At 47.3% G+C, this 27,321-nt stretch overlaps 1 protein-coding gene and 1 long non-coding RNA gene across 4 annotated transcripts in view; one reads left to right on the plus strand and one right to left on the minus strand.

The window, feature by feature from the left end:
* PMM2 (phosphomannomutase 2) overlaps positions 1-27,321 on the minus strand; it is a 30,438-nt gene that overhangs the window by 1,852 nt on the left and 1,265 nt on the right. The window contains exons 2-7 of one of the 2 annotated variants that reach the window (XM_043560564.1): positions 16,950-17,061; positions 14,181-14,257; positions 13,417-13,508; positions 10,619-10,718; positions 10,405-10,512; positions 9,196-9,311 (exon numbers count right to left, since the gene is read on the minus strand). In XM_043560564.1, the coding sequence (XP_043416499.1) occupies positions 9,196-9,311; positions 10,405-10,512; positions 10,619-10,718; positions 13,417-13,508; positions 14,181-14,257; positions 16,950-17,061 (605 nt within the window). The remainder of the gene's footprint in view (positions 1-9,195; positions 9,312-10,404; positions 10,513-10,618; positions 10,719-13,416; positions 13,509-14,180; positions 14,258-16,949; positions 17,062-27,321) is intronic. The other variant, XM_043560563.1, reaches the window with a different exon arrangement.
* On the plus strand, positions 177-11,353 carry LOC122471692. 2 transcript variants are annotated; one of them, XR_006294246.1, is made up of 3 exons: positions 177-1,682; positions 2,235-3,761; positions 11,032-11,353. It is a non-coding gene; the product is annotated as an uncharacterized LOC122471692 (long non-coding RNA). The 2 variants fall into 2 exon arrangements; XR_006294245.1 differs by lacking the exon at positions 11,032-11,353 and having other exon boundaries at positions 2,235-4,278.

A 27,321-nucleotide genomic window follows, 5' to 3' on the forward strand; every position in this document is an offset into this window, starting at 1 on the left:
GGTGGCACATGGCCGGGGCAACAGGGGAACTCAGTTCATGGGACTTGGATCCGCTTAAGCTTCAACGGTGCCTGTGGCTGGAGCGAGAGCCAGGCCCGGGTGCAGATCCCGGCTGCACTGCTGACTGGGGGTGCCATGTGGCCCGGCCCTGCCCCCCCCCCCCCCACCGTCTGCTGCCCTGGGGCTCCTGCGGCCCTAGGCGTCCACGTGTTGCTTCGCCTGGGGCGCCACTAGGAGCTGAGGGCAAGGCTAGGGGGCCCCGTGCTGTGGGTCGCCCCCCCCCCCGCCACTGCTCGTAGTCCAGCTGCTCCCACCCTCCCTGAGCTGCAGGAAAGCCCCTGCTTTTGTTCTCCTGCAAGTTCCCTCATTTTCCTCACGACACTGGACAGTCTACAAAACCTAGGAAAATCAATTAGCTTATAATCTGATGAAAACAAGTGGAGAGAAAAAATGGCCTTTTCTCATAAAGACTACAGGAAAATCTGACCTCCCTTTAAAGGACTGACGGACACTGAGGTCACCCCTGCTCTTGTTTCCCCCAGGCTTCAGGAGGGGCCGTGCCCGGGGCCCAAAGTGTGCCAGGCAGAAGCGTCACGTGAGGAGGCCTTGGGGCCATGTTAGGGACTGTCCTTGCCCAGTGCCGACAGGGGGACCTGCTGGGGTCTTGAGCCCGCCTTGCAAGCCCGGGTGCTGTTGAGGGGCTCTGGATCACTCAGATGGCTGACCTCACGGCAGCGTGTGCTACCCCAGCAAGTCCACGCGAGACCGGTTTGTGGAATTCTTAGCATTAAAGTCAGTCCCGTTCTCCTCAGGACCAGCACGGTAGGTAAAGACCAGCATGAAGAAGCTGACAAAATACAGATTTGGGCGCCATCCAGAAAAACCAAGTATCTATCTGGGACACACTTGCCTCTCACTCACGTGAGAGGAGTCCCTGTTCACACTTGAGCCCAACAAGCCTGAGGAGCACCTACACCTGTTGCCTTTGCAGCTGGGGCCGGGAGGGGACAGGAGACGGAGCCTGTAGCGCAGAGAAGAGAGGGGAAGGGAACCGGGGTGACAAGGGAGGCCCCCGTGAGCACCGGCCTGAAGGAAGGGAGGGGACGAGCCATGACTGGGAAGGTGGCTCCGTGGCCTGTGGCCCACCCGGGGGTGGAGGTGAGAACTCGGGATTTTCTGTGAAGCCACCCGGAAAGCGGCAACCTGGGGACACGATCGGGTCACCTTCCAGATTCTGCCAGAGAACGGATGGGAGAGGAGGGCGCAGAAGAGGAAGCACAGCAGGCAGGAGGCCATACAGCCAGGGTTTGCGGGTGGATGCCACTGCCTGTGGGAGCGGCCGCTAGAGCCCGGAGGGTTTGCTGCTGCCACGTCTGTCCCTCCTCAGAGACCACATCCACGCGGGGCAGTACATGCACTTGACAGATGGCTAATTTGGCGAGACTCTCCAGGGGCCCTGCCGGTGGGGGAGGGAGAGGTCTGTGGAGTGGAAGGACGGGCCCTGCTGCTGTGTAAGTAGCCCGATGGGACCAGGTCCAGAGTCACAACACCACAGGAGGGCGCCGGCCCTCCCCGCTACCTCGGCTCGGCGAAGCCGGCAGGAGCGTCCATGCGCCAACACCAAGCTCCGGACTTCAATTCCTCTCCTGCAGGGGACCTGGCGGCCTCTTCTGTGACTCGAGGTATGGGGGCATATGGGGGAGGTATGTGTCCTCCCTGGGGGCAGCACAGAGCTTGCAAACCCGTCAGAGGGAGGTCAGGAGAAGCAGAAGTGAAACGCTGAGCTAGTGTGCTAGAATTGCTAGAATTCTTCTAGGATCAGGCTCAGGGCACCTGGGTGGCTCAGTGGGTTTAGAGACCAACTTCGGCTCAGGTCACGATCTCATGATTCATGAGTTCGAGCCCCACGTCTGGCTCTGCAGTGACAGTGTGGAGCCGCTTGGGATTCTCTCTCTGCTCCTCCCCCATGGACACATTCTTCTCAAAGTAAACAGAAAAACTTAAATAGAAATAGGCTCCAGAGGAGTAGAAACCCCAAGCGGGGATCCATACTGGCACTATAGGTTCCTGCTGAGGAGGCCCAGCCTCTCCTGGGGCTCCAGAACCAGACCAGTTTCTGAAAGAAGACAAAGGAACAAAGCAGGAAGGGCTGATACAAGATAGTGTCACCTGACAGCCCGAAAGAGAGGCCACAGCTGAGTGCAAACCGCCCATTAGTATTTAAATCCCTCCAGGGCCAAGGTTGGAGGATGATACAGAAAAGCAGAAGGCAGTGCCTGCCCCGTTCCGTCCGAGTCTGGTCTCCAAGCCAGCCAGGCCCATTTCTGCACATGCCGTGGACCGTCGTGGTGAAACCCAATTATCCTGACGTTGCAGCTGAAGAAGGGAATGGATCAAGAACGTCCAAGGCCGTGGGCCCAACTCTGTAGGAAGCGGGGCGGGGCCGGCTGGACCTCCCCGGGGTCTCTGCTGTGAAGGCCCATCAGTGGCCGCGACAGACCGGACCCTGCTGCACATCAGTTTAACAAGCACGGATCAGATTTCTAGGTCCCATGGGTACAGAGGCCAACGCGACAAAGGCTCTGCTCTAAGAGACCTGGGGCAGCAGCGCTCCCTGGCTGGGGTGACGGTTGCTGCGGGAGCTTCATCAATGCCTCCAGGGCCACTGGGCCACAGCACGGGAAGTAGTCGGATGCGAGTGCACGCTACATGACCGGTATGAGGCTGCTTTCTCATGGGGTGATGATTAGAGGGGATAGAAACAGTCACAGCGGTCAGATATATTTGAAAGAACACGCGCCCTTAGATAACTGTACTCATGTTTCCTACAAGAGTTAAGTTATGCTTAAAAGGAGGGGAAAAAAAAGCCTGGCCCCGTGGTCACGATGTTTTGAAAACAGGGGATTCCCATGTACTTCCAGGTTGTGATCCAGCGGGGTAGAATCTGGTGACTAACCACAGCCTGGGGTGTAGGGGAAAGTGGGCTCGCTGTCCTGCCCATGCCCCCAGGGCGACCCTCAGGGTCTTCGGGTCCACCCCCTCACCCACAAAATGGGGCTGTAGACTTGTGTGACAGGGCTGGGCACAGAAGGGCATGTGAGAGATTCGGCCTTTGCAGACATCAGTGACTGTATCGGGGGACACGCTTCAGTGGCCTGGAACCTTGTCCCCCTCAACAGAAGAGCCAGTGCAGAGGCTGCTGCTCCTTCAGGGCTCATCCAACCAGGGGCTGTGTCCCCAGGGGCAACAGGACCACAGATTCTGGTGTCTAGAAGGCAGGCAGGTGAGCAGGGACCCCAACAAATGCTTGCAGTTGTGGTGCCCCTGCCCAATGTCCTGCTTCCCGTCCTCCCATAGGAAAGCTGGTGCCACCTCCATATCTGGGTAGAGAACCCATAACCCGGTCCACCTTCCTTCATCAGACTTCAGGGAGCAGTGGTTTTCCTGGGGCCCCTCTGGGCGCGAGGGACTCCCCTCCCCATGCTAACCCACGCCTGCCTGAGACCTGGGTCTCAGATCTCACACTGAAACACGAGAGCAGTAGGGCAGGTCTATGCACAGGACACATCCTGTGCCTTCACCAGCCCTCTGGCATCTGGAGAGCATTGGAGATGCCAGGCATGGAGAGGACGCCCAGGCCACGGCCAAAGTCCACGGTCATGGCAATCCCGTCTGAAGCATGATCGGGAACTCGAGGTTCGCTGGTTCACAGGCGTCGCCCACCCTGCAGGCCCCCATCTCTTCGAGCAACCTCATGCCAGGTGAGCGCTTTGGTTGGCTGCCTCCCCTGCTGGGAGAGACTCAGTCGGGCTGCCTTTCCTGTGCCGGCCCTGGGGTAGCCACCCTCCCCTCGAGGACCTCCCTTTCCGCTCACTGCGTCAGAGCAACCGCATCCCATGGGGCTGATGGGCACGGTGGCTCATGGACACCCAGAGACGTGTGTGGTCACTGTGCGGGCAGCAGGGGCCAGATTTGGGCCTTTTGGGTTTCAAAGCCCCGCTGCCTGGTCCCACCGCACTGCTGGGGGCTTCTTTTAAGCTTAGAGGCACGTTTTCCTTTTTAAAGTCTGTGGAAAATAGAGTGTTGCACGATTTAATAGCATTTTGGAGGCGATGTGGGACGGTGACGAGAGAGTCTTTTGGAAGCCACTAGGCTGCTGACCCTGTGCCCGTCCCTGCCAGACTGCCCAGGGACTGGAGGAGATAACATCCAAGTGCCCGGCTCAGCGTCTGACACTGAGAAAGTGCTTTAGAAAGTAAAGATTTGTTTTTTTCCTTTTCTCAGTTTGGTGTTTTAAAGCTTTATTTTTCAACAGCCCATTCACGTAGTTCAAAATTTAAAACCAGCTCACTGTCACGGTGGTAAGATCTCTCTCATCCCTGTTCCCACCCCTCAGGAGGTCCGTAATCTGCATTTTTGGGTGTCTTTTGACATTCCCTTGATGCACTCACAAGCAAGTGTGGAGACATTAGTACCCCCTTGAGACAAAACTGTCAGGTTACTTGCACTGTTTTATACTTTACTGGGCTCAGCTGAGAAAAAAATCCCAGCGATGGGTCTATATCCACTATTTCCACAGCTGTAGGGCGTTCTGCTGTGTGGACGGACCACCGTGTACTTGTGGTCAGTCCCCTCCTGCAGATGGGCAGGGTTCTTCCCCATCCTGCCGCTGTGTGTCTGCCCTTCCCACATACAGGAGGGTACAGATGACTCCATCACCTGCATGGATCTGCCCAGCTATAAAGCCGTCAAGTGTTAGAATGTTTTCGTGCTCCAGCTGCCCCGAAGCCAGGAAGTGATAAGCCAGAACGAGCTGTCTCCCTGGGAGTTCAGAAAGGCTGGGCGGGGCTCAGCAGCACAGCCCCCTGAGGAAGCCTCACAGAGGGCTGTGGGGTAGGTCTCTCTGGGCCCCGGCCATCCCGTTCCCTGCAGCAGACCATGGCACGCCAGGCTGCCCTCGGAGTTGAGTTTTAATAGACCCTGGTTTTGGGGGCTGATGGGCAGGAAGGAGGGCTCCCCAGGACTGTCAAGATTTGGACAAGCAAAGGCCGACGTCGCATTTCCTCCCCTGCTCTCTGGGGGTGCTCCAAGCAGGGCAGGTGGGGAGGGGGGCTTCGTGTGACACCAGGTCCCATCAGATGGCAGTGGCTGCTAGGCAGGCCTCTGAGCCTGTGGGGCTTGGCAGGGGAACAGCACCTGACCCCACAGCTGTCGGTGAAAAGCCGTTTCCCTAGAAGCCAGCAAAAACATTTGCCTGGATGCAAAGAAAGCAGCTTTCCAAATGTCTGTCATGAGACACAGAATAGGAGAAGAAATTGAGAGCTAGTATTTGGATTGTTCTGTGCCTAAAGTTGCAAGAGCTGATGTGCTGTGTTGAAAGGTTTAGATGGCCGAACTGCTAATACCCATTTCCAGGGAACCACTGACTGGGTCAGAGGGCAGACAATGGAGCAAGAACGTCCCCACGGCGATGGCTACATTGGCCACGGCAGCCCCAGTGCCTGTGCTGAGGAAAGGGCAAATGAACTATGTCTCCCTGGTAGAAGGTCACACAGCCCCTGAAAACTCCACCTCAAGGAACATTCATGGACGCGGGGAAATAAAGTATGTACCGAGAACAAAAGCAGAAAATTGAACCATGAGCATGCAGACTCCAGCTCTGGGATCATGTTCTTGCAAAGAGGAAAGATGGGTCGGCTGTGGTCACAGGTGACTTAGATTCTCTTCCTCAGACTTTTTCTTCATTTTAAAAAAACTTCTTTTAAAATGTTTTTTATTTTTTATTTTTGAGAAAGAGAGAGGGATACAGAATCAAAGCAGGCTCTAAGCTGTCAGCACAGAGCCTCACATGGGGCTCGAGCTCACAGACTGCGACCTGAGCCAAAGTTGGAAGCTCAACCGACTGAGCCACCCAGGCGCCCACCCTACCTACCTACCTTTCCTTCTTCCTTCCTCTATCTCTCTCTCTCTCTCCCCCTTTTCTTTCTAGTTTATTCATTTATTTTGGGAGAGAGAAACAGCACATGAGCAAGGAGGGGAGGGGCAGAGAGAGGGAGAAAGAGAATCCTAAACAGGTTCCTTGCTGTCAGCGAGAAGCCCTATGAGGGGCTTGATCCCACAAACCGTGAGATCACAACCCAAGCCTAAATCAAGGGTCAGATTCAACCCACTGAGCTTCCCAGGTGTTCCCTCACACTTTTTCTAATGCTCTACAATAACGGTATATTAATTAAGAAGCGAGGGCACAAAAACAGATGCTCAGATCAATGGAACAGAATAAAGAACCCAGAAATGGACCCACAAACGTTATGGCCAACTAATCTTTGACAAAGCTGGGAAGAATGTCCAACGGAATAAGGACAGTCTCTTCAGCAAGTGGTGCTGGGAAAACTGGACAGCGACATGCAGAAGAATGAACCTGGACCACTTTCTTACACCAGACACAAAAATAAAAGGAATGAAAGACCTAAATGCAAGACAGGAAGTCACCAAAATCCTTGAGGAGAAAGCAGGCAAAAACCTCTTTGACCCTGGCCGCAGCAACTTCTTACTCAACACATCTCCAGAGGCAAGGGAAACAAAAGCAAAAATGAACTACTGGGACCTCATCAAAATAAAAAGCTTCTGCACAGCAAAGGAAATAATCAGCAAAACTAAAAGGCAACTGACAGAATGGGAGAAGATATTTGCAAACAACATATCAGATAAAGGGTTAGTATCCAAAATCTATAAAGAACTTATCAAACTCAACACCCACAAAACAAATAATCCAGTGAAGAAATGGGCAAAAGACGTGAATAGACATTTCTCCAAAGAAGACATCCAGATGGCCAACTGACACATGAAAAAATACTCCACATCACTCATCACCCAGGAAATACAAATCAAAAACCACAATGAGATCACCTTACACCTGTCAGAATGGCTAACATTAACAACTCAGGCAACAACAGATGTTGGCGAGGACTCAGAGAAAGAGGATCTCTTTTGCATTGTTGGTGGGAATGCAAACTGGTGCAGCCGCTCTGGAAAACAGCGTGGAGGTTCCTGAAAACATTAAAAACAGAACTACCCTATGACCCAGCAATTGTGCTACTAGGTATTTATCCAAGGGATACAGGTGTGCTGTTTCAAAGGGGCACATGCACCCCCATGTTTATAGCAGCACTTTCAACAATAGCCAAAATACGGGAAAAGCCCGAATGTCCATCAATGGATGAATGGATAAAGAAGATGTAGTGTGTGTGTGTGTGTGTGTGTGTATGTGTGTATATATATATATATACACATATATACATATATATACATATACATATATATATATATATATATATATATATATATATATATAAAATGGAGTATTACTCGGCAATCAAAAAGAATGAAATCTTGCCATTTGCCACTATGTGGATGGAACTGGAGGGTATTATGCTAAGCTAAATTAGAGAAAGACATATGACTTCACTCATATGAAGAATTTAAGATACAAAACAGATGAGCATAAAAGGAAGGAAGCAAAAATAATGTAACAGGGAAGGGGACAAAACATAAGAGCCTCTTAAATAAAGAGAACAAACAGTTGCTGGAGGGGCTGTGGGAGGGGGGATGGGCTAAATGGGTAAAGGGCACTAAGGAATCTACTCCTGAAATCACTTTTGAACTATATGATAACTTGGGTGTAAATTTAAAAAAGAATCGGGGGGGGGGGGAACCTCTGTAAATAGTATCCACCTTTAAAAAGTAGATGAGATTAAAAACCAAGCAAGCACAACTGAGGCTTGGTAGCACAGCAGCTCAACAGAACAGAAAATGAAGGGTTCCCGGTTATCTCAAGACCTGGGTTCCATTCAGCAAAGTCCCGATGCCTTGGATGGCCACTCCCATAGCACAAGCATCACTGCTAAGAAGAACCTGTCCGAACAGCTCTTTTTCCGGGCCGCACGGAGTGGCACCGAGCTGCACAGCTGCAGAGGCCCCCGGTCCCCCCTGAGATCCTGCGTGCAGTTTCGCGAGCCTGCTTTTTCCGAACACGTCGAAGTCAGAGACTTTTTTCCAAAGCCTGCATCCAAAGCACGTCACCAAAAGGAGAAGTCGTGAGCCACGCCTCTCTGTCCCTAAGAACCGGGCTAGAGGGCACAGCTGCCGACCAGCAGCACCACGTGGTTTGGGACCAGGAGAGCATCTTGCACAACCTGCACCCTGATGGAGGGGCAGCTCGTTGGACCGGAAAGCCCACAGGCCTAAACAGCAGGAGGTTTGTTCTGGTGCCACTGGCTCGGTCGTTAGCTGTGTGACACTCTGAGTCCCACTTTTATCATTTAGAAAGATGGACGCGAGACTGTGCTGCCCAGAATCTGGACCTGGGGCCATAGGGATTAAGACCTCCACATATGCAGCATCTGTGAGGCGCTGGCTGGGTGCAGGATGGCCACAGAGTCCGAAACAGGACCTCTGATATCAGGCAAGGGGACTCCCATAACCGGGCGGCACAGGGACACAGACAGGGGTTGAAAGGGAGGCATCCATAGAGGGGGCTGGGGAGTGAACGGCCGGTGCTGAGCCTTCTCTGGGGCCTCTACACCTCTCTGACCTCCTCGAGGCCCACCTGTCCTGCTGTCATGGTGGCTCTGGGGAAACCCTCCTCCGTGCTGCTCCTGCTGGTGGTGGCCTTTGACTGCTCTCGGTCCTGATTTAGATTCAGTCCGGACCCGGGATTTCCCAGAGCCCCGGGTGGCTCACCGAAACCCCTGTGATGCCCAGCTCTAAACCATCCCTGGCGCTATTTCTTGAATTTCAGACGCGTGAGAGTCCCTGTCTTCCTACCATTTAGGATTCCTGCCCCCAACTCATAACGCATGTCCCTGGCAGGGAAATGCAGTGGAAAAATGACAAAACCCAGGGCTTTGAAATGCACAAAGGATTGGACAGCGGCTCTGGGGCAGGTGTTCTGGAAGGCATGTGAAACGAGCAGTACTGAACTCAAAACCACTCAACTTCTGCCTCCATTGAGGCGCCCCGTGTCCGAGCACGAAGGGGAGGGCGGTTAATCACACCTCTCACATAGGCCAGAAGTCGTCACCGAGTGTGAGCTGGGTCAGCGCGGAAGGCGGAGGAGAGAGAAAAGCCTGTTTGTGCATTTCCCCTTTTCCAGCCAAAACCAAACAGTCGAACTCCAAAAAACACTTTGGTACTTACCGGCATGGTTTTGTCTCCGAAGAAATAGATGGTCTTATAGCCGTCTTTTTCCACATGTCCCAGGCAGTACCTCTTGTCCCATCCATCAGGAAAGATGTCAATGCTGATCTGGCCTCCTGTAGGGCCAGAAACACAAAGGCTAAAGGTAGAAAGGAGGCTAAGGGCCCGGCCCTGAAAAGAACGTGCTGTTTACTCAGCAGCAACTGGACGGCCAAGGTTGATTTTTACTACCCTTGTTTGCTACTCAGGGACAGGTTCTAGATCATGCGACATGTTGTTTTCCCAACATGCTTTCACCTAAAATCTACAAGCGAGACAAACTGCCAGCTCAGAACGAGGCACGCATCTGTGTTCAAGTGCTTCGCCAAGCGTGTGGGTCTGAATGAAGCAAGCTGGCGAAAGAACTGGTAACAGCTGCATTCAGCTGGGCCCGCCTCGAGCTTTAACAGTCGCTCGTTCTTGGTGGACAGTGCCCAGAAGCAGACGGCGTGTAGATCATCTTGCAAGAGAAAGGAAAAGCACGTGGAAGGGGATTGCAGGCAGTGTTGAGGGCAATGAAAGCCCCGTCAGACCTTTGTCAGGGAGACGAACAGCTCACACCTCAAGGATATTTAAAAAACCTACCCCTTCATCTATCAGACATAATCCCTTTGCAATTCCAGTTTTCCAAAAGCTGTACCCCTACAAGAGGTGGTAAAATGAGGGGGCTTTAAGTAATGACTCAGGAGTGCCAGCAAATCGTTTCCTTAGAGCCTCTGACGGGCGTATCCTACCAAAAACCAAGGCGAAGACACCAGCGCCACAGGCACAACTCTGTATCAGACACCAGAAACGCTCGCAAGACAGTTTGCCCATGTAGATAAAACCTGTGTGAGCTCAGACAAGTCCCGTTTCCTTCCAGGTCCTGGGTTTCTTGATTTGTAAAACCAACCCTTACTGATCGCCAAGGTTCCCTGATACTCAAATATTACTATATTCCAGAATCTTCCCAGCCTCGCTCTATTTCGGGCCAAAGGGAAGGGTCCAGCCGGGTGAGAATTCATAACCAAACCCAGCAGCCTGGGCAAGCCGCCGTGAGGGCTGATCACACAGGAGCGGTTTTCTCCTTGTGGAAGGATGGCTCCCGAAATCCTCCCACCTGCCTTCAAACTGGGCACAGTCTAATTTTAAGAGCACGCTGGCCCACAGCAATCCCATGGGAAACACTACCCGCTCCTGAGGCCCGTCCGCATGCACGATACCTATGGAGAACGTGATGCCTTTTCCTGCAAACTCCTTCCGCAGATCTGCTACGAACTTCTGTCTTATGTTTTCTTTCTGAGAAAAACAGAGATACCGATTATCGTAGTGCAGTTTAGAAGGCACCCTTTAGCCGCTGGCCACGTGGCTGCACATCAGTCCAGGCGGGGTCAGGGGGACTCACCTTATCGAGTTCGTGAAACTCCATGCGTTCTTCTTGGCTGCAGCTTCTTCCAATGGGGGACACGTTTAACATCCCATTTCGGAACTCAATGAAAGTGCCTCTAGAGAAGACAGGGCCAGACATACGTTATACTTGGGCACTGTTATAGATGGATGAACGGGTGAGGAATTCTAGAAGGCAGAGGCTGGTGTGATCAACATTTCACAGGCTGTGCTTAGCCACATGGCAGGGCCACCAAGCCCAGAGGTGTGGCCAATCCCAGCTGAGATTAGATTTCAAAGATGGAGAATGTCACCATCGTTGGAAATATTTTATCCTGAGTGTATGTTAAAATGACTATGTTCTAGATATACTGAGTTAAGTAAAACACGATTAAAATTAATTTCACTTGTTCCTTTGTTTTTTTTTTAAAGTGGCTACAGAAAACTTAAAATTGCACATGTGACTCATGTGATTTCTGCTGGACAGTGAATTTCACCGTTAATAAGAGCTATGAAAATGATTGCCATCTCTCAAGTCCCCCAAGGAGTCTGGAAATTCATGTATCAGATACCTTTGCTACCGACCCATTGAACCCACCGATCTGACCAAGCAAACCTATGGGAAAATGCTCTGAGAACTGCCCAGTGAGCCTCAGTGATCGCTAAGGAAACACGGGTCACCCGTGGCCAACTGCTATTAAATGGTTGTTTAGTAACTTTAGTTACTTTGAATAAAGATGTTTAAAAAACCCCATTTTCCCCCCACCATGTTTCCAATTTCCATCTCAAGATAGTTTCTTAGAAAATCAAATACCCATGAGCTTTTATATTCTTAGGATGGAATTTAAGTGTTCTGTGACAAACTGTGCACTCTGAAATGACTTCCAGTTCTAAACATTGACGCCTGTGAACCTCTGACACCTTCTCCCCGGACCCTTTCCATTTTCTGTGCACAGCCCTGATCTCGAGGAACCAGCCACCTGTAAATCTCGGGGACACATGCCCAGTGTTGAGCAGAGGGCTGTTTCAAGGCCAGTGCTGCCTCCTGAGACCCTATGTGACTCAGGGTGCCTCTCAGAGCCTCACAGAGGGGCTGAGGCAGTCCTTGTGGGCACTTCTAAGGGGTCCTGAGAAAATCAGATGGCCCAGGTTTTGTAAGCTGGGAAGCAATGAATACTCATTGCATAAAGTCAATGTGGCAAAATCTCATCACTGCATCCTTTCCCTGGCTGTGCTCAAACTGCACAGGAGGCAAATGACATAACCACACACGTGCATCTAAGATGCTTCCTCCAGCAGCCCTCCCGCCCCTCCCCCGCCACACATCCCGGAGCTGGTACAGACCAGCCTTGTGCCTGTACCTGCTACATGTACCCTGGTGATCGTTCCCAGGGGTGACCCTAGAGCTGTGGGTCCTAAACGTCAAAGAGCTCAATGAGTTTTCCCCAACTCAAGGACACAGTATCCCTCTCATTCCCACGGAAGGGAGGCTGATGCATTTGAGAAAGGCTTCTGTTCTCAAAAGCCAGGATTACGGCACATTTTCTGGTGTTCGATTCCTCCCTGAAGATCTGGACTCCTGTACAGTCTTACTGCACCCACGTGACCCATATGGGGCATACAGCAGCGCTGATGGGAGGGGTGGGCAAATGCTGATCAACGTGGTCTCAGGCCTGCTCCCCAATCGAGGGGGCACCTCCTGCGTCAGTGGAATGACAGCTATGCACGTGGGTCTCCCTCACTGGGATGACAACCCCTCTGAGGACAGGATTATGCCTTATCCTTTCTTCTTTTTTAAGCCTCTCTTAATGCTTAACCCAAAGGAAAGCCTGAGTTGACCTGGGATACATTATATTTCCACTTTCTACTATGGAGAACTGCCACGATACATAAAAGCATACAGAACAGGAAAACGAAGTCCCACGTGCCATTACCCAGCTGTGGCCAGGACTACCCTGGGCCCAGCTTGTCTCGTCCGTAGCCCCTTCTGGGAGATGTGAAAAGGGAAGGCCCTTGCCCCGAGTGGAGGTGCTGGGCAGGGGCACTGGCTTCATGGATTCTGGTGGTTTTGAGCAGTTCCCAAAGCACATGCCCTGAAATTCAGCTGCCGTTTAAAAAACGTTTCTCCCCCTCATCATCAAGGTGTTACGTATTAAGGGCAGAAAACTGAAAAGAAAATGAACATATTTCTAAGAAAACACCCATAACATCACCAAGAAACAGCCACTGTTAGCCTATGGGTTCATTTTCTGCCAGTGTTTTAACTGCGGGCATGTAACATTACTGTTGGTATTATTTAAAAATGGGAATGGAGGTGAGCACAGTATACAGGGTGAGAGGTAAGTCCCCAAATCAGATGCTTGCCGAGGGCAGAACAAGGAGGGAAGGGGTGTGGGAAAGCCTGAGGGTGTGGGTGGGGGGAGTGTGGCTCAGCCGGCTCCCGCCGCGCAGGAGCGGGCCCCAGACACCACAGGAGCCGGAAGTGCAGGCACTTTAGCATGTGAGCTCGGGCGTCCAAATGACAGCAACTGATTCAGATTTTATTTCACACTGTGGACCGAGCAAACACGGCCGCGTGCGGGGTCTGGCTGGGCCCCCAGGTGACTCGCGCGTCTGGGAGCTGTTTCACAGGCCTTCCCCGCAGCCTCGGAAAGCACCTGGTGTCAGATTCCCACCAGGTGCAGATGCCATCGTTTCTGTCCTCACTTCTGCTGGAAGGTCTCCAGCAGTTCCTTCCGAAGCACAGGGCCGGGGACTGACTTGGCACCATGGCACCAAAGGGCACTAGTTCAGCCTGGCTGCTGAGAGCAAACCCACCTCTTTCGCGGGAGCTTAATTTTCGCAATGTAGCTCAGGCAGTAGTTGATTAAATCTTGGATCAGGGCCTCCCCCAGGTGACCCTGAATGTTCTAGACAAAGGAAATACGGGTTACTTGATTCAGAGACAGGCCATTTTCAAAATAACTTTCTCGAGAACCTGGGTCTTCAGCCACTACCGCTTGAGGGTCACGAGGCTGGTGTGGCGGCCAGGGTGACACGCCCACGCTGCCTTTTTCCTTCTTTCCCGTATAAGCAAACCCCGAGGGGCTTTAATTGAAGCATGTTCTGTCTCGTTACTCAAGATTTTTGTACTCATTACCTTTCAAATGCTTCACGGAAGGCCCAAAGAGTACACTACTGCTGCTTTTATCCAATTAGAAGATCTACAGACGCTGACAGAGAATACTGTTGCTCCACTCTGGCCTTCTCTTATGTCTGAACAGACGATCTTATTACAAAGAGCTACACGGTGCCTCCAAAAATGCTTGTAGCAAGGGAGCCTGCCTTACTCTGTGCTATCACTAATGAAAATACTCGATTAGCTATCCTTAAAAAAACAATTACGAAAATTCAGTTAACCGTTTGGAATACGCGAGTCGCATGGTTCAACATGCAAGATACAAAAAACACGGGGTGGAGATTCATTCCTTCCCTGTGCCTCACCTCCCAGGTACATCTCCCCAGAAGCACTCAACATCAAATATCCTTTTAGAAAACATTTTAATAGTAGCATGTAGTTGTTTGCATTTTCAAGAACGTACCTGTTTACACAAGAGTTTCCCATCTTTGTATGCTACCAGGCCATTTTCTGGAAACACATAATCATATTTTTCAACCACTGCAACCGAAACAAAAGAAAACAGCACGTGATGAACTGAAGGCTGTGTTTCTATTTCCCTTTTTTTTTTTTTTAATGTTTGTTTATTTATTGAGAGAGAGCACTCGAATGCACAGGGGAGGGGCAGAGAGAGAATCCCAAGCAGGCTCCATGCCGTCGGTACAGAGCCCGAAGATGGGCTCAAACTCACCAGCGGTGAGATCATGACCTGAGCTGAAGCTAAGAGTCGGACACTCAACGGACTGAGCCACTCCCACTTTTTTTTTTTTTTTTTACTTACAGTAGGGTTCATGGCCAGCGTGGAGCCCAACATGGGACTTGAACTCACAACCCTGAGACCAAGACCTGAGCTGAGATCAAGAGTCGCACACTTAACTGACTGAGCCAGCCAGGCACTCCTCTATTTCTTTTCTTTTTTTTTTTTTTTAATTTTTTTTTCAACGTTTATTTATTTTTGGGACAGAGAGAGACAGAGCATGAACGGGGGAGGGGCAGAGAGAGAGGGAGACACAGAATCGGAAACCGGCTCCAGGCTCTGAGCCATCAGCCCAGAGCCCGACGTGGGGCTCGAACTCCCGGACGGCGAGATCGTGACCTGGCTGAAGTCGGACGCTTAACCGACTGTGCCACCCAGGCGCCCCTCCTCTATTTCTTGATTAACACGCATCACCAATAAGATTGCTGAACTCTAGTAAGGACTGTAAAAGAATACCTCCTCGTCACAGATTGGGCGAGTGGGGAAAGAGCTCCTCAAGTTTTTCTTTTTTTTTTTTTAAAGACTCTCAATTACAAACGCAAAAGACGGTGGCCAGGCTAGAGACTGGACATGTGGTGGGCCCTCTTACACCTCTGCCTTCAGCCCCCTCTTATGTACACGGGAAGATGGGCGTCCGTGACAGCCCTCAAGCCTCACTGTGGATCCGCATCACTGGGGTGGCAATGGAAATGCGCAGATTCCCAGGATCTGCTCACATTTATTTATTGACAGTTTACTTGAGAAAGAGAGAGAAAGAGAGAGAGAGTACATGCACACGCTAGGCAGAGAGAGAGGGACAAAGACAATCAGTCCCAACCAGGCTCTATGCTGACAGCGGAGCTTGATCCTATGAAGATCCCATGACAGGATTAGCTGAGCCGAAATCAAGAGTTGGGCACTCAACTGACTGAGCCACCCAGGTGCCCCCGTTCTCAGGCTTTCTGATTACGAATATGCAGGGGCGAGGCTAAAATCAGATTGTTTTTTTAAAAAAGGTCTTTGGGTGATTCTTACAAGCAGTCAGATTTGGAGACCACTCGTGCAAATCTAAATGGGCCCTCAAAATTCAGGTGCTTGTTAAAGTGCGGATTCCTACGTACCATGAGTTGGGTGGGGCCCTCACATCTGTATTTTAACAAGCTCCCCAGTGATTCTGATACAGCTGGACCGTCAACTTTCTCCAGCTTGTGGATGTTTTGATTCTGATGCTTTGACTTACAGTCTTTGAAATATAAAGACAGGGCCCTACCCTGACACAAAACCTCTTCCAGCCTGTAGTTTAAAATCTGGCCAGAGGCAGAAAGGGCCATCAGGGCCAGGTAACAGGATTTCTGGGGATTAATGTGCCCCTGTTAAATTGTTTACAGGCTTTCTAAGTAAGGCATCTACAGGAAAAATTAAGTATACGCAGAACAGGGTTTTAAAGAGAACGCACAGATTATACTTACAGTGACTGAGCCTATAAATATAGCTTACACAGATGTTGACTGTAAGATATTAGAGCCAAAATGCTCGTTCTCAACTGGGGGTGATTTTGCCCCCTCAACGACATTTGGCAATGTCTGGAGACATTTCTGGTTGTCACACTGGGGATGGAGGGGGTACTGGCATTAAGCAGGTGGAGGCCCAGATGCTGCTGAACACCCTACAATGCACAGGACAGCCCTCGACAAGAGAGAAGGACCTGGCCCAAATGTCAACAGTGCCCAAAAGACGATCGATTCATCTAGCTCTCCATCCTCTGTTTCTTACAGGCCAGGCACCCTAGAGACACGGGCTGCAAGATGAATAATCCACAGTCCTAGTCTCCAAGAAAAACAGACGAGCGGCCAGTTTCCAACAAGCATGGAGTGTGGCACTAGGAGGGCTGTGCATTAGGCCATCCGGGGGGAGCAGCTGAAATACGATTCCCAGGCCCCACGGACCTCAGAGTCTCCAGTGAAGGGGCCAATAAGTATGCCCGGCTTCCTGGGGTCCTGTGCTGGAGAGTCTGGTTCAGAAGAAGGGGAGCAGCCTGGGTGACTCATGAATAGGGAACTCTGGGAAACACTGTGTTAGGGCAACGGACGGCCCCCACACCCAGAGGGCACCTCAACACCCAGGTGAGAAGGGCGGTCAGGAGACAGGGTCTGAGCGGAGCTGGGAGAGTGGACGGGGACAACATAAGCATTCTGGGCAATGACACAGAAGTGGCAATGACACTGGAAGTTCTGGGGAAACGCCCCACGTGTCTGAGTACCCAGAGGTCCACCACCGACTCCAGAAATTTACTTATGGGATTAAAAACAGCAAAGAGAAAGCAGAGAGAATGATCCCCCCAACAAGGAAGCATGTGGGGAGGAGGCCTCGGGCCGGTGACACTTAACAGCGACAGGCCCTAACTGCCTCCTAAGAAGTTAATCTTCTACCGAATGCAATCAGCAATGTCGACGTTACCGTCACTTCCCAGCTGCTCCTGCACTTTCTCAAAGTCGGACCCGCCCACCACTCCAATCTTGATCTTCCGTCTCAGGTTTTGGAGAAAGCCGTCCATTTCCTTGGTGATTTTCTACATTTCAAGAAGGAAAATAAAAAGTCGTGAGCGGTAAAGTGATCAGGAGACGAAACCTGGAGGGACACAATCCTTACGTTCATACAAACCAATTCAGGCTCTAGGTCTGTAGACGAGTCCAAGTACATCAGCTTTTCACCAGAAAAGACCTGTTAACGTTTACTTATTTTTACCTAAAACACACAAGTAATACATAAACAGCCGGTGTGTGCTGTTCTGGCTAGTCCTCTCTGCAATTTCTATGCTTGTTTACATGCAGAAAAATACATAGGTCTTGTTTTTGGAAACACGAGTGGACTCATTCTAAGTCCTGTGCAATGACTCGCTTTTTCAGCCTTAAGTGGTGATTTTTCCAAGCCAATGGACATGGACTAGCGCACTTCCTGCAAATGTTACCCTGCGCTCTACTTACGAATGTAGGTGGCTGATTTTAACGCAAAATAACACAACACAAAGAGGATGTTGAGAATTGATTTGTTACAACTACACAAAACCAAAGCAAAAACAAAAGCCATGAGAGTAAGATCACTAGATTTTTTTAGTCTCTCCTAAAAGAAAAGCTCCTATCTATAAACAGTGGCCACGACAGCATAATTTTATGCTGGTTAAAATCCAAACTGTGCACTAATTCAAAAGAAATTAGAAAGTCACATGAAAAGACATCTCTGTGAAAACAAATCACAATTAAGTTTTAAAAGTTATGTTGTTAGGGGCTCCTGGATGGCTCAGTTGGTTAAGCTTCTGACTTTGGCTCAGGTCATGATCTAGTACTTTGTGAGTTCGAGCCCCGCATCGGGCTCTGTGCTGACAGCTCAGAGTCTGGAGCCCGTTTTGGATTCTGTGTCTCCTCTCTCTGCCCCTCCCCTACTTGTGTTCTGTCTCTATCAAAAATAAATAAATGCAAAAAAATAAAATAAAAAAGTTATTTTGTTATTTGCTGTCAATCTGAATTGTACATTCACATGGGTATTTTTATTTTTATTTTTTTAAATAAACTCTGCCCCCAACATGGGGCTAGAACTCATGACCCCGAGATTAAGAGTTGCCAGGCGCCCCTCACAGGAGTGAGCCAGTGAGGCGCCCCTCACAGTTCTATCTTTAGAAATGAAGTTACCAGAAATTAAAAACAAAAACAAAAATGACCTACATTCAGTACATGAACATCTGGAATTCCATCTTCTCTTTTTCTTAAAAACAAAACAAAACAAACTGGTTTAGAGTAATCCACACATAGGATTAACCAAATTGCACAGAGGGCTTGTAACAGAGTCTTTTCTGTATCTTCAGGGGAATCTTGATGTGGCACACAAAATGTAGAACTGCACTGGTGGCCTCTGTGAGTCAGTGACTGTGAAATGGGTCCTAGACCCGCCCCCCCCCCCCCCCCCCCCCCCCCGGCCAACTGGCTTACTCTCACCTGAGGTCAGAATGGCAGGAAGTGGGGGAAGACTCCCTGGATTGCAAAATACTAAAAACACAATACTTCTGGGCGCCTCACTGGTTCAGTCGGTTAAGTGCCCGACTTTGGTTCAGACCGTGATCTCGCGGTTCGCGGGTTCGAGCCCCATGTTGGGCTTTGTGCTTCTGCTTCAGCTTCTGTGCCTCCCTTTCTCTCTGCCCCTCCCCAGCTCATGCTCTGTCTCTCAAAAATAAATAAATGTTAAAATAAATTTTTAAAAAATGCAATACTTCCATCTTCAAACAGAAGCCCGAAGCTGCAATTTATGTGATCTTAACCCCTGTGCACAGTGATGAGCTCCAAGGCATTGTGGCCATCAGACATGTGTCTGCAATGTGAATGGGTTGTAGAGGCACCCTTTCACTTCCAAGTGGCAGCAAATCTTTTTTTGACAGGAAATAAGACCCAGCTGCTTGTGAACACAACGGGCATCTCAATTACCCATTGTAGGAGACATCTTTAGAGCAAAATAATCACACACCAAAGTTGTTGTGATGTTCCCAAATAACTCTTGTGTTGACAATTACAAGGAATTCTTTATAAATCACCCAGGACAAAATAAACAGAGAATGATTCAAAAGCTTGAGATTAGGCCAAAGACTGTTAAAAATTCACCTTCTGACTACTAGGTACTTATTCAAGGGATACAGGTGTGCTGTTTCGAAGGGACACACGCACCCCAATGTTTACAGCAGCACTATCAACAATAGCCAAAGTATGGAAAGAGCCCACACGTCCATCAATGGATGAATGGATAAAAAAGATGTGGTATATTTATACGATGGAGTATTACTCGGCAATCAAAAAGAATGGTATCTTGCCATTTGCCACTACGTGGATGGAACTGGAGGCTATTATGCTAAGTGAAATTAGAGAAAGACAAATATCATATGACTTCACTCATACGAAGGCTTTAAGATACAAAACAGATGAATATAAGGGAAGGGAAGCAAAAATAATATAAAAACAGGAAGGGGGACAAAACAGAAGAGACTCTTAAAAATGGAGAACAAAGAGAGGGTTGCTGGAGGGGCTGTGGGAGGGGGGAGGGGCTAAATGGCTAAGGGGCATGAAGGAATCTACTCCCGAAATCATTGTTGCACTACATGGTAACTAACTTGGATGTAAATTAAAAAAAGAAAAATTAAAAAAGAAAAATAAATAAAAATTAATAAAAAAAATTCACCTTCTGAAAAAACCAACTATGAGAGACTTTTCTTGGGGACAAGAAAGGAAAACCGACGGCAGCAAAGAGGACTCAGCAAAATAGGGCGTAGGGGACAGCACCGACCCGCTGCCTAGTTCTGCAAGGTACGACAGCAACACAGCGATATCCATTCGTCTGTGGAGTGCCTGTGGCCACCGCAACACAGTCGATTAGTTGTGACAGAGACCACATGGCCCGCAGAGTCTCAACGAGTTATTTACCATCTGGCCTTGTGCAGAAAAACATTTGCCAACTGCTGGACTGGGGCATTACATAAGATGAGGGAACTGGTGATAATTTTCCCAGGTGTGATGATGGCCCCTGTGGTCACCACAGATGTCCTCAAGAGATGCAGGCTGAAAAATTTAGTGGTGAAGCACCATGATGACTATGGCTTAAGGAGTGGTACAGTGCGGAATAAAAAAGTAGACAGACAGCTGATGTCAATCAGTGCTGAATTTAAGTGGTGGGGATATGGCTGTATACTAGTTTTTCAGTGGTTCTGGTGCCTGAATGTTTTCTGACACACAGCTGGGAAACAACTGTTTCCCATTCAGGCTTGTGCCTCCCTTCTTTTCACAGACTTTTATTCTGAGTCTCAACTGTTTTTGTTTTTATGTTTAGTTCTTTTTTCTTTTCTTTTTCTTTTAATTTTTTTTTTAACATTTATTTTTGAGACAGATAGAGACAGAGCATGAGCAGGTGAGGGTCAGAGAGAGAGGGAGACACAGAATCCGAAACAGGCTCCAGGCTCTGAGCTGTCAGCCCAGAGCCCGATGCGGGGCTCGAACTGACGGACCGCAAGATCATGACCTGAGCCGAAGTTGGACGCCCAACCGACTGAGCCACCCAGGCGCCCCAGTTCTTTTTTCAAATAAAAAAAAATTATTTATTTAGAGAGAGACAGCGTGAGTGGGAGAGGGGCAGAGAGAGAGGGAGAGGAGAGAGAACCCCAAGCAGGGTCTGCACTGTCAGTACAGAGCCCGATGCAGGGCTTGAACTCATGACACTGTGAGATCATGACCTCAGCTGAAACCGAGAGTTAGATGCTTACCGACTGAGCCACCCAGGTGCCCCTCAACTGTTTTTAGATGGCGTGGCAGTTCTTAGGAAAGTATTCAGCCCAAGAAGATTCTACTTAAACAGTGATATGTGCAAGGCTCTGGACTCCATTCGAACTAGATTTTACCTGTTTGCATCATATCGTCCTTTAGCAGCTGCAAGATAACCTATTCTGCTTCCGGATTGTAATGTGCTTATCAGTGTTGGAGAATATATGTATTGAGGAAGGGAAAGGTTGTATAACGAATAGATCTGTTGGTAAAGTATATTTGTTTTTACCTGGAGCACCCAGCACACAGAAACAATTTTCTTTTAAATTAACACGTTTTTTTTTTCAGTGTTAAAACTGTTTGCTGCCAAGAATATCATATTTCAGGTATTTTAAGGGAATACTTTGTGGGTTTCTTTGCTATTTCATACTGCACGCTTATCTATCCTGATTCCTTCTGGGAGTCAGAAGCACCTTCCGGAATGGCAGAACCAGGAGCCAGAACAGCATCCATCTTACAGCAGTGGCAGAAAATGGGAAACTTAGCAAAGAACAATGCCCAGTAGCCCAGAAACTTGTACCAGATTTGCTGTGACAAACTGAGATCATGGTTTCACTGAATCTCAGTTTCCTTTATTTAAAACGGTAACAAAAATTATCCTATTTGGAGGGTGCCTGGGTGACTCGGTCAGCTGGGTGTCTGACTTGATTTCAGCTCATATCAGGATCCCAGAGTTGTGGGATCGAGCCCCCATCAGGTTCCACACTGAGCAAGGAGCCTGCTTAAGATTCTTTCTCTTTCCCTCTGCCCCTCTCCCTGGCTCATGCTCTTTCTCAAAAAAAGAAAAAAAAAAATCCTACTTGGGTAAAAGAGGGAGACGGCTTGAGAGGGAGAAGGTTCTAAAAAGGTTTGGAATGTGCACCATAGACCATTACAGCCAATGGGCCAAATGGAGCAGCTGTTGGTTTTCATAACAAATCAGTAAAGTTTTATTGGAACCGAATGAAGCTGGTCTACCTGTTGTCTATGGCTGCTTTTGCATTAGAGTTGGTTACTACAGACCACATGGCTGTCAAAGACAAAAATTCTTGCTATCTGACCCTTTAGGACCAATGAATTGCTGACTCTGGCTCTGGACCAGCAAGAACTTGTAGCAGTCCACAAGTGCAGGCTGGTCGCTGAATCTGTGTCAAAAGGAGCCTTTGAAGAACAAGGCAGTTGAGTATCACCACTAGATCCGCTGAACCTGCGGGCCAGAAAGGCAAACTGATCCAAAACCACATGCATTTAACATGGAAATGTGGAGCACACCATTGCCACCACTCAGCCCAAATCAAGAAGGTAGGGATACAATGTGAAGATAGTGAGGTCACTTCAGTGACCAGTCTGTGCAGTCAGAGTGAGCTTCATCACAAACGCAGACCTTAACTGAAACCTATCCATGCCTGTAGCAGCAAAATCAGGAAGTGGGAAGCAAGCTTCCAGGAGTCCAAGGAGGCTCTCAGGAGGCAGTCTGCAAAAATCTGGGCCTCCTTGATCACTTCTACTGGAGAAGGGGGTGGAGAGGGGAGGGGTGCTAGCGGCTACTATTTATTATTACTGAACCCAGCCTATCGTAGCCAAGATACTTTGGTGAATTTGTTCGATTTCATTCGAGCCTCACTAACACCATATGGAACTGGGAATGCCCCCATATGAAACCACTCAGGGGAGGGTTATGGGAGGAGCCAAGATGGCGGAACAGCATGTAAGTTTTTTTGTGTCTTGCATCCATGAAACACAGCCAGATCAACACTAAACTATCCTGCACAACTCGAAAACCGATTTGAGGATTAATACAACACCCTGCACAACCTGAACCACAGAACTCAGCAGAGAGAAACTTCATTTTCAATTTTTATTAAAAATATTTTTCGTTAATTTTTTCTACTGTATTTTTTACTTCTGTGTAAATTTTTTTCAAATTCTATTTTAGTTTCATCATTTCATTTTATTCCATTTCAGTGTATTCATTTTTTTCAAATTTTCAAACGATTTCCTTTTTTTTCCTTTCCCCTTTTTCTTCTAATCTATCAAGTACAATTGAACACCCAGACCAAAACACACCTAGGATCTAGCATCATTTATTTGATTTTTGTGTGTGTTGTTTTTAATTTTTTAACTTTCATTTTTTTAATTTAGTTTTTTTAACCTCATTAATTCCCTTTCTCCCTTCAAAATGATGAAACAATGGAATTCACCCCAGAAGAAAGAGCAGGAAGAAACGACAGCCAGGGAATTAACCAACACAGATACAAGCAAGATGTCTGAACCAGAATTTAAAATCACGATAATAAGAACACTACCTGGAGTCGAAAATAGTTTAGACTCACTTTCTGTGGAGATAAAAGAAGTAAAAGCTAGTCAGGATGAAATAAAAAATGTTGTAACTGAGGTAGCTGCAATCTCGAACGGATCCCAGGGCGGCAAGGATGCACGAGGCAGAAAAGCGACAGACTAAGGCAAAAGAGCAGGATTCAAGGATTAGAGAAATCAGTGACTCATTTAAAAGGGACAACATCAGAATCATAGGGGCCCCAGAAGATGAAGAGAGAGAAAAAGGGGTAGAAGGGTTATGTGAGCAAATCATAGCAGAAAAGTTTCCTAACCTGGGGCAAGACACAGACATCACAATCCAGGAAGCACAGAGAACCCCCATTAGTTTCAACAAAAACCAACCATCAACAAGGCATATCATAGTCAAATTCGCAAAATACTCAGGCAAGGAGAGAATCATGAAAGCAGCAAGGGAAAAAAAAAAGTCCCTCATCTACAAGGGAAGACAGATCAGGTTTGCAGCAGACCTATGCACAGAAACTTGGCAGGCCAGATAGGAGTGGCAGGATATATTCAATGTACTGAATCAGAAAAATATGCAGCCAAGAATTCTTTATTCAGCAAAACTGTCATTCAAAATATAAAGAGAGATAAACAGTTTCCCAGACAAACAAAAATTAAAGGAGTTTGTGACTACTAAACGAGCCCTCCAAGAAATTTTAAGGGCGACTCTCTGAGGGGAGAAAAGACAAACAAAACAAAACAAACGCTAAAAAAATACATAAAGACCAAAAGCAACAAAGACTAGAAAAGACCAGAGAACACCACCAGAAACTGCAACTCTACAGGCAACATAATAGCAATCAATTCATATCTTTCAGTACTGACTCTAAATGTCAATGGACTCAATGCTACAATCAAAAGACATAGGGCAACAGAATGGATAAGAAAACAAGATCCATCTATATGCTGTTTACAAGAGATGCACTTCAGACCTAAAGACACCTTCAGATTCAAAGTAAGGGGATGGAGAACCATCTATCATGCTACTGGTTGACAAAAGAAAGCCAGAGTAGCCATACTTAAATCAAACAATCTAGACTTTAAAATAAAGACTGTAACAAGAGATGAAGAAAGGCATTAATTATATCATAATTTAAGGGGTCTACCCACCAAGAAGACCTAACAATTGTAAACACTTATGCTCCAAATGTGAGAGCACCCAAATACATAAATCAATTAGTCACAAATGTAAAGAAATTCATAGATAATAATACCATAATAGTAGGGGACTTCAACACCCCACTTACAACAATGGAAAGATCATCTAATCAGAAAATCAACAAGGAAACAATGGCTTTGAAGGACACAATGAACCAGATGGACTTAACAGATATATTCAGAACATTTCATCCTAAAGCAGCAGTATATACACTCTTCTTCAGTGCACATGGAATGTTCTCCAGTATAGATCACATACTGGGACACAAATCAGCCCTCAACAATTACAAAAAGATCGAGATCATACTGTGCATATTTTCAGACCACAATGCTATGAAACTCGAAATCAACCACAAGAAAAAATTTGGAAAGGTAACAAACACTTGGAGACTGAAGGACATCCTATTAAAGAATGAAAGGGCTAACCAGGAAGTCAAAGAGGAAATTAAAAAGTACATGGAAGCCAATGAAACTGATAACACCAGACCCCAAAACCTCTGGGACACAGCAAAGGCGGTCATAAGAAGAAAGTATATAGCAATCCAGGCCTCCCTAAAGAAGGAAGAAAGGTCTCAGAGAGACAACCTAACCTTACACCTTAAAGAGCTGGAAATAGAACAGCAAATAAAACCCAAAACCAGCAGAAGACAGAAAATAATAAAGATTAGAGCAGAAATTAATGCTACTGAAACAAAAAAAAAAAAAACCCAAAAAAACAAAACAAAAACAACAACAACAAAAAAAACCAAAACAGATCAATGAAATCAGAAGCTGGTTCTTTGAAAGAATTAACAAAATTGATAAAACACTAGCCAATTTGATCAAAAAGAAAAAGGACACAAATAAAATCAAGAATGAAAGAGATCACAACCAACACAGCAGAAATAAATAAGAAAATATTATGAGCAATTATACACCAATAAAATGGGCAATCTGGAAGAAATGGACAAATTCCTAGAAACATATAAACTACCAAAGTTGAAACAGGAAGAAACAGAAAATTTGAACAGACCCATAATCAGTAAAGAAATCGAATTAGTAATCAAAAATCTCCCCAAAAACAAGAGTCCAGGGCCAGACAGCTTTCCAGGGGACTTCTACCAAACATTTAAGGAAGAGTTAACACCTATTCTCTTGAAGCTGTTCTGAAAAATAGGAATGGAAGGAAAACTTCCAAACTCTTTCTATGAAGCCAGCATTACCTTGATTCCAAAACCAATTCCAACAATACATTAAAAAAAGTATCCATCACGATCAAGTAGGATTTATACCTGGGATGCAGGGCTGGTTCCATATCTGTAAAACAATCAATGTGATTCATCACATCAGTAAAACAAAGGATAAGAATCACATAATCCTCTCAACAGATGCAGAGAAAGCATTTGAAAAAATACAGCATTCTTTCTTGATAAAAACCCTCAAGAAAGCAGGGATAGAAGGATCATACCTCGAGATCATAAAAGCCATATATGGAAGACCCCATGCTAATATCATCCTCAATGGGGAAAAAGTGAGAGCTTTCCCCCTAAGGTCAGGAACAAGACAGGGATGTCCATTCTCGCCACTGTTATTCAACACAGTATTGGAAGTCTTCGCCTCAGCAATCAGACAACACAAAGACGTAAAAGGCATCCAAATCAGCCGAACTTTCACTCTTCGCAGATGACATGATACTCTATATGGAAAATCCAAAAGATTCCACCAAAAAACTGCTAGAACTGATTCATGAATTCAGCAAAGTGGCAGGATAGAAAATCAATGCACAGAAATCGGATGCATTCCTATACACCAACAATGAAGCAACAGAAAGAGAAATCAAGGAATTGGTCTCATTTATAACTGCCACCCAAAACCATAAAATACCTAGGAATAAATCTAACCAAAGAGGTGAAAAATCTATACACTGAAAACTACAGAAAGCTTATGAAAGAAATTGAAAAAGACACATAAACAAAAGGAAAAATATTCCATGCTCCTGGAGAGGAAAAATAAATATTGTTGAAATGTCAATACTACCCAAAGCAATCTACAGATTCAATGCAATCCCTATCAAAATAACACCAGTATTCTTCACAGAGCTGGAACAAATAATCCTAAAATTTGTATGGAACCAGAAAAGACCCCGAATAGCCAAAGCAATCTTGAAAAAGAAAACCAAACCAGGAGGCATCACAATCCTGGACTTCAGGCTGTATTACAAAACTGTCATCATCAAGGCAGTATGGTACTGGCACAAGAACAAACACTCAGATCAATGGAACAGAATAGAGAACCCAGAAATGGACCCAAAAACGTATGGCCAACTAATCTTTGACAAAGCAGGAAAGGATATCCAATGGAATAAAGACAGTCTCTTCAGCAAATGATGCTGGGAAAACTGGACAGCGACATGCAGAAGAATGAACCTGGACCACTTTCTCATACCAGACACAAAAATAAACTCAAACTGGATGAAAGACCTAAATGTAAGACAGGAAGGCATCAAACTCCTCGAGGAGAAAACAGGCAAAAACCTCTTTGACCTTGGCCACAGCAACTTCTTACTCAACACGTCTCCGGAGGCAAGGGAAACAAAAGCAAAAATGAACTACTGGGACCTCATCAAAATAAAAAGCTTCTGCACAGCAAAGGAAACAATCAGCAAAACTAAAAGGCAACCGACGGAATGGGAGAAGATATTTGCAAATGACAAATCAGATAAAGGGTTAGTATCCAAAATCTATAAAGAAGTTATCAAGGTCAACACCCAAAAAACAAAGAATCCAGTGAAGAAACGGGCAAAAGACATGAATAGACACTTCTCCAAAGAAGACAGCTAGATGGCCAACCAACACATGAAAAAATGCTGAACGTCACTCATCATCCGGGAAATGCAAATCAAAACCACAACGAGATACCATCCTACACCTGTCAGAATGGGTCACATTAACAACTCAGGCAACAACAGATGTTGGCGAGGATGCGGAGAAAGAGGATCTCTTTTTCATTGCTGGTGGGAATGC

The sequence above is a fragment of the Prionailurus bengalensis genome, chromosome E3 (genome assembly GCF_016509475.1).
Source record: "Prionailurus bengalensis isolate Pbe53 chromosome E3, Fcat_Pben_1.1_paternal_pri, whole genome shotgun sequence".
NCBI lineage: Eukaryota > Metazoa > Chordata > Mammalia > Carnivora > Felidae > Prionailurus > Prionailurus bengalensis.